Here is a 15214-nt window from a genome sequence, read left to right as displayed (position 1 = left end):
AATGGCATCAGAGAGCTCACTAGACATAACCTATCAGGTTGACAATCCACTTCCACCTGTAATCCTGTGCTGAACTTCTAGTTTTGCAATTAAGTTTTAGAGTATATCTATTTTCACTTATTTTATAAACAGAAAAGACCATCCTAAGGGCATCAAATGGAACCCTTTCCCTGCATGCCTGCATATGATTCCCATTATGGTTATAATTAAAGCTATGATTATACTTAAAATTTGTGTTTCAGAACACAGAATGTAGTTTGTAGACTCTCAAAATGCAGACCCTAGATACCTATTTTTTCCTTTACAAATGGCTCCACAGAGCCTAATATCCTGTAGAAGAGTAAGATCTCTAAGTGTTCTAATTAATTTGGTATCTCTATAATCAATACATATAAAGAAGGAGCAGAAACACTGCAATGATTGCAGCATTTGAAACGAGGTAAAACTTGTGTGTGTATGTAGGAACATAGAGAAATAATGAAAAATTGTTGCTACTGCTCAGGTCCTAAACACTAGAATTTATAAAATCTTAATAGATTTATTTCTAGTTAAAAAATAAGTGTGTGTACATATCTACACATATACATAATTATGCATGTATATACACATATATTTTTTTTCATATTAGAAAAATACATATAACTTCCTTTTTTTTTTTTTCAGTGTAGGAGTGGAGGCAGAGAGATAAATTCCCACATGTTCCCAGACAAGGATCCCAGGAGGATGCTCTGCCTATCTGGGGCCTTTGCTCCACTGCTTAGCAACTGAGCCATTTATTTATTTGTTTGTTTATTTATTTTTAGCTCCTGAGGTGGCGACCCCACTGAGCCATCCTCAGCTGCCGAGGCCCACTCACTAGAGCCAGTCGAGCCATGGCTGCGGGAGAGTAAGAGGGAGAGAAAAGAGAAAGAGAGAGAGATTGGAAGGGGGGGTGGAGAAGCAGATGGTTGCTTCTCCTGTATGCCTACACTGGAAATCAAACCTGGGACATCCACATGCCAGCCTAATGGTCTACCATTGAGCCAGATGGCCATGGCTACATATGTTTATACATCTTTTAGATATATAGGTACATATATACATGCCTACTACAGACAGAGGATCTCTTGGCTATCTCCCTTTTCATCTGTACTCTTCTGGAAAGCATGTGAAGCTGAGTTGAATGTAACTTCCTTCATATTGAACTGTCTGACTTACTTCTCCTCTCATTTCAAACCATGTGCATCATCATTCATAAAACTTACCAAGCATGTTGCCATCTTCATAGCACATGTCAAACATGGAGGTCTCTCAAATGTTCCATTTACACAACTTCTAACCTTTCCAATCTTTATTTTCCTATATCCCTGCTCAGTGCTGTCCCCTCCATCACACCATACTTGCTATTTATCTCTTGTCATTTCAAATCTTTGAGAAGACTAACTTGTTTCCTAATACCATGTTGCAACTTTGGGGCATGTATTAACAAGGATTTAATAGAGTTTTAAGCAGTATATTCAGGGTTCTGTAGAACTCTGATTTGGTATGCACAGCAGGCCTGATGATTTATTTCTATTATAAAATTGTTTCCTTGGCACATTTTTTTTTTCAGCTAGGAAAAACATGGAACTAGGAACCAGAGGGTCCAGGTACAAGTCCTGGCCTTGCCATTTGGTTGAGATATAATTGTAACTTCCTGAGGAGACTCACCCAGGTCCTCTGGATCTCCACTTCCTCATCTATAAAGGCAGGTAGAGCATGCTGGTCTTTCTACTTTACAGGGCTGTACTGAGTCTCATCCTTAGTCATTCCATTCCTCTTTCTCTTGGTCCTGGTTTAAATACCTTCTCTCTGACCTCTCAGATAGGAAAAAAGACTTTAATATGTATAAAGTCCTAGCACGTCCCTGGGGCTTGTTGACATCCACCACTACCAACTGCCATCCACCACACAAAAGACTTTATATATATGGTTCCCACCGTATGTTGCGTGACTTCTCTAAAATCCCCATTATTCTTATAACTGCTAATTCAGTGCTGGTTTTCCTCTCCCTACCCTGAGTTCCTTGCAAGCTCCATGAGGGTAGGGGCTATGCTTGTCTTGTCCAGAATCTTAATATCAATAAATATTTGTTGGTGAATTACTGAATAACAAGAATAAAAATGTTGGTTTTTTTTCTTCATTTTTTCCGAAGCTGGAAACGGGGAGGCAATCAGACAGACTCCCGCATGCGCCCGACTGGGATCCACCTGGCACGCCCACCAGGGGGCGATGTTCTGCCCCTCTGGGGCGTCGCTCTGTTGCATCCAGAGCCATTCTAGCACCTGAGGCAGAGGCCACAGAGCCATCCCCAGCGCCCGGGCCATCTTTGCTCCAATGTAACCTCGGCTGCAGGAGGGAAAGAGAGAGACAGAGAGGAAGGAGAGGGGGAGGGGTGGAGAAGCAGATGGGCGCCTCTCCTGTGTGCCCTGGCCAGGAATTGAACCTGGGACTCCTGCACACCAGGCCGACGGTCTACTGCTGAGCCAACCGGCCAGGGCCAAAAATGTTTTTTAAATAAGAAGCTACCACTGCAACTATAATTGTTGTTATTGTTGTTACTATTAGTAGAATTAAAGTAGCAGAGGTAGTTGTAATAGTAGACTTATTAGCAGCATTGTCACCATCAAATATATAACAGAAGAGGCACAAAATATTAAACATGACAAATATTCATTGAAAACTCTTCCTGTCTTTTTCCCTCCATCCTTTCCTGGAGAGGAAAAAAAATCTATATAAATAAATGGCCATATATCTGTAGGCCACAGCACTGATTCAGAGTACAACATTTTGCATGTTAGGTACCAATCCTTGAAATGCACAAGTCTCTACCTGGAGAAAGGTCTATAAGAAGGACAGAAGATGTGTTCTCTTCCTGAAATAGATGAAAAACCTTTCCCCTTATTATGGGAAGGGATATGAATAACTATATGAAGCAACCCCTGTGAAAAGAAAATTTATAACTACAAACAAAAGGAAGCGAAGAAAGGAAAATTCTCCAGGAGGAAGAATCCGTTCTCTGTTCCCATGTTGGAGCTCCTTGACTTTTCACCCTTAAAGAAGTGGTTAATGGACATAGTGAAAATGCCATGGAATAGTAGAGTGCTACTTTTAGGTATGTGACATGGCTTTGAATAAGAATTACTGATATCTGGTGGTAGGAATGGGAAACAAAGAAAGAGAAGATGCCAGTGTGGTTGACTAAAGAAAAGGGAGTTTATTGGGCTTTATGAGGAGCTCAGAGCAGATGATAAGTCCAGAAAGTCCTTAAGCCAGATCTGGTGGCCCAAAGGCCCAACCCTGATCACTTTCCAGGACTCTGAGAGCCCACCTGTAATTCTTTCATCTTGTATTTGCTGCAGGTACACTGTGTTATGGAAACACTTTTATTATATCTCGTCATTCAGAGAGCTTGCAGATGCAAAACAACACACTGCCTGTTAAAGATACTCCTTCCCAGTACTCGGTGAGGTACTCAACTGTGTGAACTATGATCCTGACTGCCTGCTCCCAAATATTCCAGGTCTTTGTAGACTAATAGTTTTATAAGATTTAACATAATAACAAAAATTTTTTGCTGTGTGCATTTATCCAACAGTAACTAAATCCTTACTGTATATCTAAAACATGTTAGATCCTGGGAATACAGGACAGAATAAAATACTGTGTCTAACTCCAGACCTGCACATTTGGACAGATCTAGAGCTTTGAGAGGTGTGGATTTCCTTGTATAAAAGTAAAACACCTTTGCTTAATGAGTTTTAAAATAATGTCATTGTACTGCACCTGGAGGCAGGCTGGGGCACGTCCCTGAGGCTTGTTGACATCCACTGCTACCAACTGCCATCCACCAGCAGCGTCTTCATGAAACATCTTCAAGACAAAGAGGGAGATGAGTCAGAGACACTTAATAAGGAACACTGAGAACTGTAACTTTATGTCTCCAGCTTTTTATATTTTTCATGCTCTCAAAGATTTTCTTATGGGTTTATATTTAAAACCTGAGTCATTTCAATTATGTTCATTTTAACTGAAAAATGAATACTATTAACAAGAAAAATAGTAATAGTTGCATTCATTGAGCACTTCCTATGTGTCAGGTCATTTCTGCCTTAAATATGTTTTGCATATACTTGCCCGAACATTCTTCTGCACAAGACTTTAAAGTAGGCATTTTATCCCCATGAAATTTATTATTACATATTACGTCTGGAGGACAGTAAAAAATAAAATTCTAAAGCATTGTGTCTGATCTGTTTTCACTAGAAATGGTGAATTTTTATCTTTAGTGACATTTCTCACTGAGCCAACAGGAAAATATTCTTAGGCTAAATACTGTAAGACTTGTATATGTGCCACAGAGATAGAGGCTGGTGTTATTTTAATGACAGAAAACTGATGTATCGCTTAAGAGGCTCTAAAATTATTTTAACTAGGCCAAATTAATCCGCTCAGCATAAAATTTATGTACGTATTAATCAAGGGAAAAATGGGGGGGGGGCTTAAAATACACTGGCCTGACCTGTGGTGGCGCAGTGGATAAAGCGTCGACCTGGAAATGCTGAGGTCGCCGGTTCGAAACCCTGGGTTTGCCTGGTCAAGGCACATATGGGAGTTGATGCTTCCTGCTCCTCCCCCTTCTCTCTCTCTCTGTCTCTCTCTTCTCTCCCTCTCTCTCTCTAAAATAAATAAATAAAAAATTTTAAAAAATTCTTAAAAAAAATACATAAGTGATGAAATTCAGGATAGGGTACTATAGCAGAGGCTGCTAAAACCTGACACCCAGTGAATTGGATATTTAGGTTGTTGGATGCCGAGGTTATTTCTTACTGCATATTCAACTATCTCAATGGTTAGTCATCTGTCAATATTACACCCAGCTGGAAGACATTTCTTATAAATGTATCTTCTTTCCATTTCTTTAGTGGTGTATTTTTATATATTGGAATAATGTAAAATTAAGGATTTTTATTTTTATAAGAAATGTCTGGGCATCCAACAACCTAAATATCCAATTCAAGGTATGTCAGGTTTTAGTATCCTATGCTATAGTACCCTATCCTGAATTTCACTACAAGCACTCACTGTTTTGTTCCTGACTGAGGCTGCTGTTTCATACATATAAGTAAACATCTTTTTCATACTTATGTCTTTTTGTTAGTCTGACTCTGTTCAAAAGGGGAATTGTTGATGGAAATATGAGATGACAAAAAATCCCATCATCTGGGATTTATAATCATAATTTCAAACTCCCGGTAGCAGAGGTAGTGGGTTATTTGCAGAACAAATACTTGCCTCAATAAAATAAGTGAGAGGGAAGAGGGACAAGAGCCAAAATTTATAGACCACATACATATTTTTAAAATGACAAAACAAAGATGCGCATTTACACAAAAAGTTACTACTGATCAAAGATGCCAATTACAATTGTTTTTTCAGGTGTCCTTTTACAGGATTCTGATTCCCTTAAGAATTAATTTTTAAAAATATTCTTAGTGGGTAAAATCCAGCACATCCTTCATGAATAGGCTCATTCTGAGAACACATATGGTGGCTGAAATGCCAACCTGTTAAAGTGCCTTTTAAAGCTCCTGTCAAAATTCCGGAATCTCCTTTTAAGGAGAAAGAGACAAAAAAAGAGGACAAAAGCAATCCTGTCAGTCACTAGCTAAAAACCCTCTGTAGAAGCATCCCATGCTCTCTTGTCATGGCACAAAGTATCCCTGGAGCATGTATTTGCTTTGATCAGTAGCAGACCAGTTTTCTCTGTTATTTTTTCAAGAAGATGAATCTATTTATTTAACTTTTGTAAAAGTGTTCTCTCAGGCTCACTTCTTTGTGTGAAATAAAGTGAAGGAAATACAAACATGTTCCATTTCTCTTGAGTCCTCTGAGTTATGCAACAACACTTAGATTGGTTACTGTAATAGTAGCTATGCGACATAGACGAAGGGATACTGATGCCAGGAATCCCTAGCAATTCAAGTTCTTAGGTGTCTTAGGTGACAGAGGCGGGGGCTGCCAGTTGTCCCTCCATATCTCTTTTTCTTGTCTTTCAAAGTAATAAAATTTTACAGGACCACTAGGCCACAAAAAAGAAAAATCTTTTCCTCTTTTTTAAAGGAAAAAAAAATACATTTAATGTCTTAAGGTATGTTCTTCCAGAATGTTTATGCATTAACAACACATAATTTATATCCAACTGTATACAATTTTGAATCCATACCCTAGGGAATAAATGTTCTTCACTCAATTATAATGATAAAAGAGTTTTCCAAAGTAATTGCAAACTTTCACATTCCTCTGAGAAATATATTAGAGTTCTAGTTGATCTACATCCTTGCCAACACTTGATACCATCAGTCTTCAATTTTAGCCCTTCTGCTGAGTATAAAGGGCTATCTCACTATAATTTGAATTTGTGCTTCCCTGATACCTAAAGATATTGAAGATTTTTTCATGTGTTTGTTGGCTATTAATATATGTTCTTTTGTCAAGCATTTGTTCAAAGTTTTTGCCCATTTTTAAAACACCTGTCTTGTTGAGTTCTAAAAATCTTTATATTCCAATTATTCTCGCCTGTTCTGTCTTGTCTTTTCATTTCCTTATTACTGTTTTACAAAGAGCAAAAGTTTTAAATTTTGATGAAACTCAATTTTATTAATTCTTCAAACTTTGTGTTCTACAAGAAACTTTGCCAACCCTGAGATTGCAGAAATGTTTCCTTATGTTTTCTTCTAGCAGTTTTATGATTTGGGCTTTTGCATTTAGGTCTAGGATCCATGTAGAGGGTTGTTTGGGTTTTTTTTTTTTTTTGTATGTGTATAAATTATGAGATAAGGATTAATGTTCATGTTTTCCTGTATGGATAACTTTCTGTTCCAACAGTATTCATTGGAAATAATTTAATTTCCACATTGAATTGTGTGATACTCTTGTTGAAAATATAATGATGTTTTCATTATAATAAATGTGTGTAGGTCTATTTTTATTTCACTGATCCTATTAGCTATCCTTTCAACGGTACCATACTTTCTTATTTTATAGCTTGTGAATAAGCCTTGAAATTCAAGAGTGTTAAATTTTCCAACTCTTTACTTTTTTAAAAAACTGCTTTAGCTATTCCATATAAATTTTGGTTTGGGAGTTCTATATACATTTTACAATCAGCTCGTCAATTTTAGTCAAAGAAGCCTGCTGAGATTTAACTGATTAAAATTGCATTCAATCTATCATTACATTTAAGGAGAATTGACCTCTTAATGTTTTCTAGACATATCTATACAACATATGCTTTTCTGTAAAATTAGATCTTTAATTTCTCAGAAGTTTGCAGTACAGAGATCTTGTACAGTTCCTATAAAATTATTTCTAAGTGTTTTATGTCTTTGATTTTTTTACAAATGATATTTCAATTTTGCTACTAGTACATAAAAAAGACAACTGATTAAAAAAATATATAACCTTGTCTTTGACAATCTAAATACAGTTATTAGTTCTTTTTTTTTTTTTTTGTAGAGTCCAGGCAAATTAATGGTTATTCATCTGAAAATTTCCACATCATTTTCCTGTTACATTTTGTACATGTCCTCCATAAGACCTCCGGCATTAATTTTTCTGTAGTTTGTTTCCATGCTGTTTCTCTGCAGGTTGCCTTCTCCCTCCTACTTGAAAACAGTTCTCATCACGGATTCTCTTTTGCTTCAGAACAGCCCATATCAGAGCCCATCCCTACTGAAGTGCCTAAGATGTCGGAAAGCACCTTCCCTATTGTGTCAATGTGTGTAATTTTCTGTCTACACACCCTCCCCCTTCCCCGGAAAATCAGTACACTTAGATGTCTTAGGTACATCAGTCAAGGACCCTTTTTAGTCCTTCTATGAGAATAATTTACATAGAAAAACAGCAAATGTTCCATAAACTAGAGAAAGGCAAGAACTGACTTCATTTCTGAACAGCTGTGTGCTTCACAATCCAGCTGTCTTTATTTCCTTAAAGCTTATCTGTTCTATTAGAACTAGAAACTGGTGATTTAGTGTTTTAAACCATTGAACGAGAGTTTCTTGTGCACAGAGGTCTGACAGATTTTACAAATGTAACAGAATCATGGCAAATGATGTCTTTCCCTTACACACATACACACACACACACACACACACACCCGCATCTGGGCCACTCGCCCCCGATGGGAGGGGCTGGGCGGGGCCTGGGCCTGTTTCCAGGCAGCCCCAGTGGTGTTTTACCAAGCGCTGCAGCAGGAGCTTTAGTCGCTTAGCAACCAGGTTCTCGGCCACAGCGTTTTTCTTAATGAAGGTTTTTCACAATTCTCTGTGTGATTACCTTTGCTGAATGCCTAGACGCATTACCTCTGAATTACCAACTTATTTCCTCCGGATTCTGCACAATTGTGCATCAAAACAACTTTGTACAACTCTGCCAGCAGCCTCTTCCTATTTCACTTTCTGTTAAAGACTTCTGGCTGATTTGGTGGCACTTCCAAACACTACTTTTCCAGCTGTGGTTTTATAAATAAGATTTACTTAATAAGCACAATGTGGCTTTAAAGACATTTTGGGTCTTCTCTCAGGAACACTGATGTAAATTGTGTTGAGTTCATAGTTCTATGTTCCATTAAGTTTTATATATCTATATAAACTTTATATATATATATATAAACACAGCAGAAAACATACCTTTGAGAGGTTGACTGCCTACATAAAAGACATGTCAGTATGAACTTGGAACTTTATTATTTCTCATAGTTCACTAAAAGATATGAGAAAAGAAATAGGAACTAGATGTGGTTGATGCTTTAAAGGTTTTCCTCCATGGCATCTGTGAAATAATCTAGATAATATTTAAAAAGGCTTTCATGGAAATCTGAATAGTTGTTTGTCAAAATTGAAGGAATATTAATGTTTTTTCATTTATAATGAATTGGATATTCAACTCATAATTTCATAGCAACATAAAGATGCTACATAAGGGCTTTCCCACATATTAGCATGTTTAATAGCATTTTAGCATATAATTATTAAAAGCCCAGTTTGAATATTTTCAAAATAAAATTTGTACCTTGGAACTTTCACAAATATCTCTGTACCACAGACCTGTGTAAGTATTTCCAAACTTATAAAATAGTAGTTACAAGGTATTAGAATTATTTTATTCTCAGTTTATGAATTTTTATCTCCTTTTATAAAGATTCATACTAGAAGAAGACATAGACCTGTCATTTTTCTTTCTAAACACCAAAAAGAACCCCAACCCAACCCCAAATAAAAAAAAACCCAAAATAAAAAGTCATTAAATCTGAATTGCCCTCTTATGTAATAACTGCCCTGCTACTTTAGTCAAATCTAAGGCACGTCCAACTTCTTGGGAGCATAGGAGAACCCTTCCAAATATGCAGTGGCTCCTCAAAAATCACAGGTATGCATCTGTGTTGCGTAGTCTTCCTCATAATTTACTATACTATGATCGGTTCATTCTGAATGAAATATATTTTTCCTTTCAAAAATTCTAATTCTATACATAAGTGTCCTTGTTTTGAGTTTCAATTCCATGAATAAATATATATAAAATGAGAAATTACAGTTTCTCTATTTTATCTGCAGGCTCTTTAAGAACTTGTGATAGCAGTATCAAATCAAAGATACATAATAAGTGTGGTGACAATCCTCCTTTGGTATCAAACCCATCTATAAAAATATAGATGCCCTTGCCCCAATCACCCAGAAAGCTCAATCTGGTGTTCGAAGATTGGACCCTTACACTTCTATTTTTTTTAATTACTCCCTCAGTGAATCTGATTACAGAAAGCCATTATAACTGGGCTCCCTCAAGTTCCAACAAATCCCACTGATGGTGAAGATGGAAACGTCCATGTTCAAGTGGGTTGTAACATCGTCTCCTGATACTGTACCTGAGTGGTGGCTGTGGAAGTCGTACTGCTTCTTGATCCCCACATTTGTTGAAACTGGACCCTGATTTCTGCAAATGTTTCAATGATGACAGCAATAAACACATTCTGAAAGAAAATGAGAAACCAAATTTACCAAAGACTGGGAATGAGAGAAAGCAATCGAAAATAACCAAAAGATCTGCAGAAACCATCAGAAAAACGAGATTTGATTAGGATGTGTTTTAACCGTACCTTCACCAGCCAGGCCAGGAAGAAGATGAGGGTGATGAAATAGAAGTAGGAACGCCAGCGCGGAAAGCTGTCGATGGCTCTGTACATGAGGAACACCCAGCCTTCCTGGGACGCGGCCTCATAGACGGTGAAGATGCTGGTGCCTGTCACGAGAGGGGAGAGCAGACTGAATTACCGTGGACTTTGATAGCAAAAGTCATTTTTCAGAAAAGCAATCAATATTCATCCGTGCTCATTTTCTCAAGGGTAAAGGCTTTTCTAAAAGAACTAACATCACATTCATTATTTTATTATTCTTAAAATATTAGGAAAATTGCTTTCTGACTTCAAGCTAGAACAATTTTAATAGCTCTAGAAATAACTTTATGTTATATAATCTTTAGCTGTTAAATGCCTTTAACAATGTGGAAGAGGAAATAAACACTCAAACCAAGTAACAATATAATACAAAGAAATGTATACCACGTGAGCTTGCCACTTGGGGCTGTGCAGAAAAACATTTGTAGTTTTAATCAAAATTAAATAAATCTGGGAACTGAGTGTCATTTGAAATAGCTTTCTCACTGGGAGACTAATGTATCATAGGCTCCAAATTTAAATGTTGGAGCCTGTCTTTGGATTCCATGGTGGTTATTACACACCAAAAAGAAAATGACTAAATCATCAAATAGCACTTTGTGTTTTCTGAGAGAATTCTCATTGGAAATACTACTGATAATGGAGAGAAAGAAAATGAACAAAAGACATATGGACAGATTTTTGAACGTATGGTTTAGAGAACCTAAAATGCCATCCAAAGGAAAGACAGTGTTTAATTCTCACAATGTTGTGAGATATGTGTTATCATTTCCCCATTTTACAGATGGGAAAACTAAAGTACAAGAAGGGTAAATATAATTTGTCTAAGGATGTACAGATAATAATAGGTGAATTAGAATTAACCCAGTCTTTCTGTAAAAAGAGTGTATCCATTTAATTGCAATGATATCCTGCCTCCTGATATGGCTTTGTTTTCTCACCTGTACAATGTGGAAATAATCAGTGAATATCAAAGCATGAAGAACAGCGAAAAGTCTAGCAGTATATGGGAACAAACGGGAAATAAACAGAGTTGAAAGAAGAGCTGAGAGAAAGAAAGTATAATCCTATTTGGTAAATGCCTATTATGTACTAATCTGTGCTAAGTGACTTAGTATAAAATATAATTTTATATGTGTATTACCTCTCACTTTAGGAATCATATTTTATACATCAACTGTCTTTGCCAGGACAACTAGCATCTGTAAAACGGTTTCAAGGCTCTTTTACATAAGTCAATGTTAAAGAAACCTGTCTCATTAGTCAGGGAGGTAAGTCAACAAATCCAGGTCTTAAACTCTTTCTTTACTATGTTACCTATACTTTCTCCAGTTTGAGACTGGGACTTCATAACAAGCATATTTTCTTTTATTAGCTTTAATATGAATAAAGGTCTCTTTTTTTCCCCTGAGGAATTATGGTGGCTAAATTGATAGTATATTGAGGACTCATGCAAGATGACTTTTAAGAGAAGGATTCAGAGAACAACATGTAGAAAAATGAAATGTCAACAGACAAGAGAAGTGACTCTTTTTGTTATGATTCATATGTATAAAAATGTGCAACATTTTTGCTTTTATGGACTAAATATGAAAGGCAATTTTAACATAGAACAAGTAATTTATGTCTCTTATTTTCTTCTAGTTATTTGAACTAAAATAGAAATATGACCACAGAAATCCATTATGAATTCCCATTAAAGTTTAGTAGGATTTATCAATTGAACATTTACAGGTAAAATAAGGGGCTTGCCAATACAAGATTAAATTAGAGAGGAATACTGAAAATTACCCTTCCTGTACTTGCTCAGCTCTTTATTCATTATGTCTACAAGAAAAATGCTATTTGGAAATAAGTAACAAATAGTATGTTCTAATCTTGAAGCTTTTACTCCATTTTTCCTAGTTTGACACAGAAAAAGGAGAAGAAGTAGGAACGCACAGTATGGCTCAAAGAGCAGGGTTTGTTGCTACAAAGAGGTAAGATTTTTATGAAAAAGAAACCAAAAATACTCCCCAGGAAAATGCTGACTGTTGAAGAAAGTGTTTCCCATATATATGAACTACCCTGGGTCAAAGGCTTAGAAGATTTTACTGAGTTGCAGCAAAGGCAATTGAGTAAGACAGTCTTTCCTCATCATTTTTCTACTCCTGACTTTGCAAAGTGTATGACAAGAAAATCAATTTTGAAAAGACTTTCCAATTGTTGAGCAATATTTAAACTGACAAAAATCAGATTTATGATAGGCCTCTTTTCTTTGGGAGTGGACAACCTGAGGAAGAACCTTTAGCTGCTCAAATGTATTTTGCACATCCCACTTTCCCTGACTGCCTCCCCCAACCCCCGATCCGCAGCCCAGGGCTTCGCTCTGGTCCTCTTAGCTGACTATTCTGTGGCTGTTCGGCCCAGTTCACCTGCTCTGCCCAATCCACCCTAGGTGCCTGTCCTCAGTCCTCCTGGAGAACCCTGGTATCACCTGGATCATGTCACTTCTCACATAGACTTGTTAACATGTCTCCCTCCCTCACCAGGTATGAGCACTCTAAGTTAAAACTCTATCTTTCACTTCTAGACTGGCATTGAGAAGCACAAGAATTGTTGACAAATTAAACAATTATCATACTATTAAGACAAATATTTTTGAAATACATGCTTTTTTATAAATTTTTCCCTTACTATGAATATTGCACAATTAGATATTTGGAAAGAAAGAATTATTTTATAACTATGTTTTGCTGATTTTCAAAATTCAGTTAAAACACATTTACATATATAAGTTTAGAAGCCCATGCTACATATAAACATAAAAGTCATCTTCTATTGTTTGAACCATCATGAGAAATTTCTAAAAAATACTACATTACAAAATATTTTTCTAGGTACACTACAGAACACTTCTAGTCCATCTTAATTACGGAACTAAAATTACTAGCGAAAAAGACCACATTTTTGTTAAATGAGTAATGATTCTACAAAATTGTGCCTAAGAATAGAATGCATTCTCTCAGTAGAGAATAAAGCTTGCTCGGAAATATATATTTATGAATCTTCTGGGATAGTAATATTTTTTTAGATCCCTAAACTATCAAAACAAAAATTCAAGTTGTGTAAGAAATAAGGCAACAGTGACACTAATTTCATTCTTCCTGATGTCTTCCACTGATTATTTGAATTACTTGCATAAGAAGACCCACAAACTGACCTGACCAGGCAGTGGGGCAATGGATAGACCCTGAGGACCCAGGTTCGAAACCCCAAGATCACTGGCTTGAGTGCAGGCTCTTCTGGCTTGAGCGTGGGGTCACCAGCTTGAGCATGGGATCATAGACATGACCCCAAGGTTGTTGGCTTAAGTCCAAAGATTGCTGGCTTAAAGCCTAAGGTTGCTGGCTTGATCAAGGAGGTCACTGGCTCAGCTGGGGCCCCCCAGTCAAGGCACATATGAGAAAGCAATCAATGAACCACTAAAGTGCCACATTGACAAGTTGATGCTTCTCATCTCTCTCCCTTCCTGTCTTTCTTTCCCTGTCTGCCCCTCTTTCTCTTGCTAAAAAAATAAAAATAAAAAAGACCCACAAGCCTATATTTAAAAAAAATACTCAGCCCTGGCAGTTTGGCCCAGTGTGTGGATATCCTGGGTTTGAACTCTGGTCAGCACACACAGGAGAAGTGACCATCTGCTTGTCCACCCCCACTTCTCTCCCTCTCTCTCCTCCTGCAGCCATGGCTCAACTGGCTCAAGTGAGTTGGCCTCGGATGCTGAGGATGGCTCCATGGACTTCATCTCAAGTGCTAAAAAATGGCTCTGGTTGCAACAGAGCAACAGCCCCAGATAGGCAGAGCGTCGCCCCCTAGTGGGCTTGCAGGGTGGATCCTGGTCGGGGCGCATGCGGGAGTTTGTCTCTGCCTCCCCTCCTCTCACTAAAATATAAATACATACATACATACATACATACATACATACATATACATACATACCTTGGAACTTTCAACAGAAATAATAAATAGAGGACTTTTTTTATACTTCTGAACAAAATTATATTTCTACCTTTTTTGTCTAGCTTTAGGATTATATTCACTGCTTGGCTGTGTTCTGACTCTTTTTTTTTGTGAAAATCTGACTGTGTTATGGCAATATTTCCCATTGTTACTCCTGGTCAAAGGCTACATAACACCACTGAATCATTCAAATTCCCTATAACAGGGCCACAAAATTGTGGTGATAATAATAACTTATTAACCTGAGGTTCCACCATTAAACTCCTTTCTAAACACAATATCTGCAGTGCTATTCTAATTATGGTGATGCCTCATCTACTGCAAAAGAATTGGTAAAGTTAGAGTTGATGGTGTAGCTCTGAGATAGTTGAATAAGAATGAGTAAGTACACCAGGCCCCAGCCTGGACAATAAGCTTCATCCCACACTCAGAATTCCTAGTAGAACCAAGAGGGTTCCTTTTAGGACCATCCATTCATTCCTCTCTCTCAATGTTTGGATCCTCAGGGCTACATTCCTGAATTTTAACCATTTGTGATATAGAACACACCACCTTCTAAGGCAGCCCAATCTCAGGTCAAGCAAGAGCCTATATTGGATGCTGGCCATCACTCAGTTTCTTTGGAATATACCCTTGGTTTTGCAAAGCACTATAAGCTACAGGAGTGCAGAAGTCCCTACTGCACCTTTGAGTGAGTCACCCTTCAGTCTACCTAGGTCTTCCTGCTACAGATACTTGTCTTCTTATCTGCTCCTTTAACGTTTCCAATCTGATGTACTTTTTATGAAATTGAATTGATTGTCTGGCTTTATTTCTTAACTGGGAATAGAATCTCATTTGTGGAGTGCACAATGACAACATTCTTGTGATTTAAGAACAACAGTTTCCCTCAAACTTCTAAATTGTTCTTTCTGTTCCTCCAGCTGACTCTGATTCAACCTCACTTTTTTCAAAGATCAGCTG

At 37.3% G+C, this 15214-nt stretch overlaps 1 protein-coding gene across 3 annotated transcripts in view; it reads right to left on the bottom strand.

The window, feature by feature from the left end:
- Window positions 1–15214, bottom strand: part of NALCN (sodium leak channel, non-selective) — a 361051-nt gene that overhangs the window by 236456 nt on the left and 109381 nt on the right. For all 3 annotated transcript variants that reach the window (XM_066235655.1, XM_066235656.1, XM_066235654.1), the window contains exons 8-10: window positions 10175–10317; window positions 9944–10048; window positions 3805–3891 (exon numbers count right to left, since the gene is read on the bottom strand). In XM_066235655.1, coding sequence (XP_066091752.1) covers window positions 3805–3891; window positions 9944–10048; window positions 10175–10317 — 335 coding nt within the window. The remainder of the gene's footprint in view (window positions 1–3804; window positions 3892–9943; window positions 10049–10174; window positions 10318–15214) is intronic.

The sequence above is a fragment of the Saccopteryx bilineata genome, chromosome 6 (assembly GCF_036850765.1).
Source record: "Saccopteryx bilineata isolate mSacBil1 chromosome 6, mSacBil1_pri_phased_curated, whole genome shotgun sequence".
In the NCBI taxonomy this organism is placed as follows: domain Eukaryota; kingdom Metazoa; phylum Chordata; class Mammalia; order Chiroptera; family Emballonuridae; genus Saccopteryx; species Saccopteryx bilineata.
This window is presented reverse-complemented; position numbering and strand designations above follow the sequence as displayed.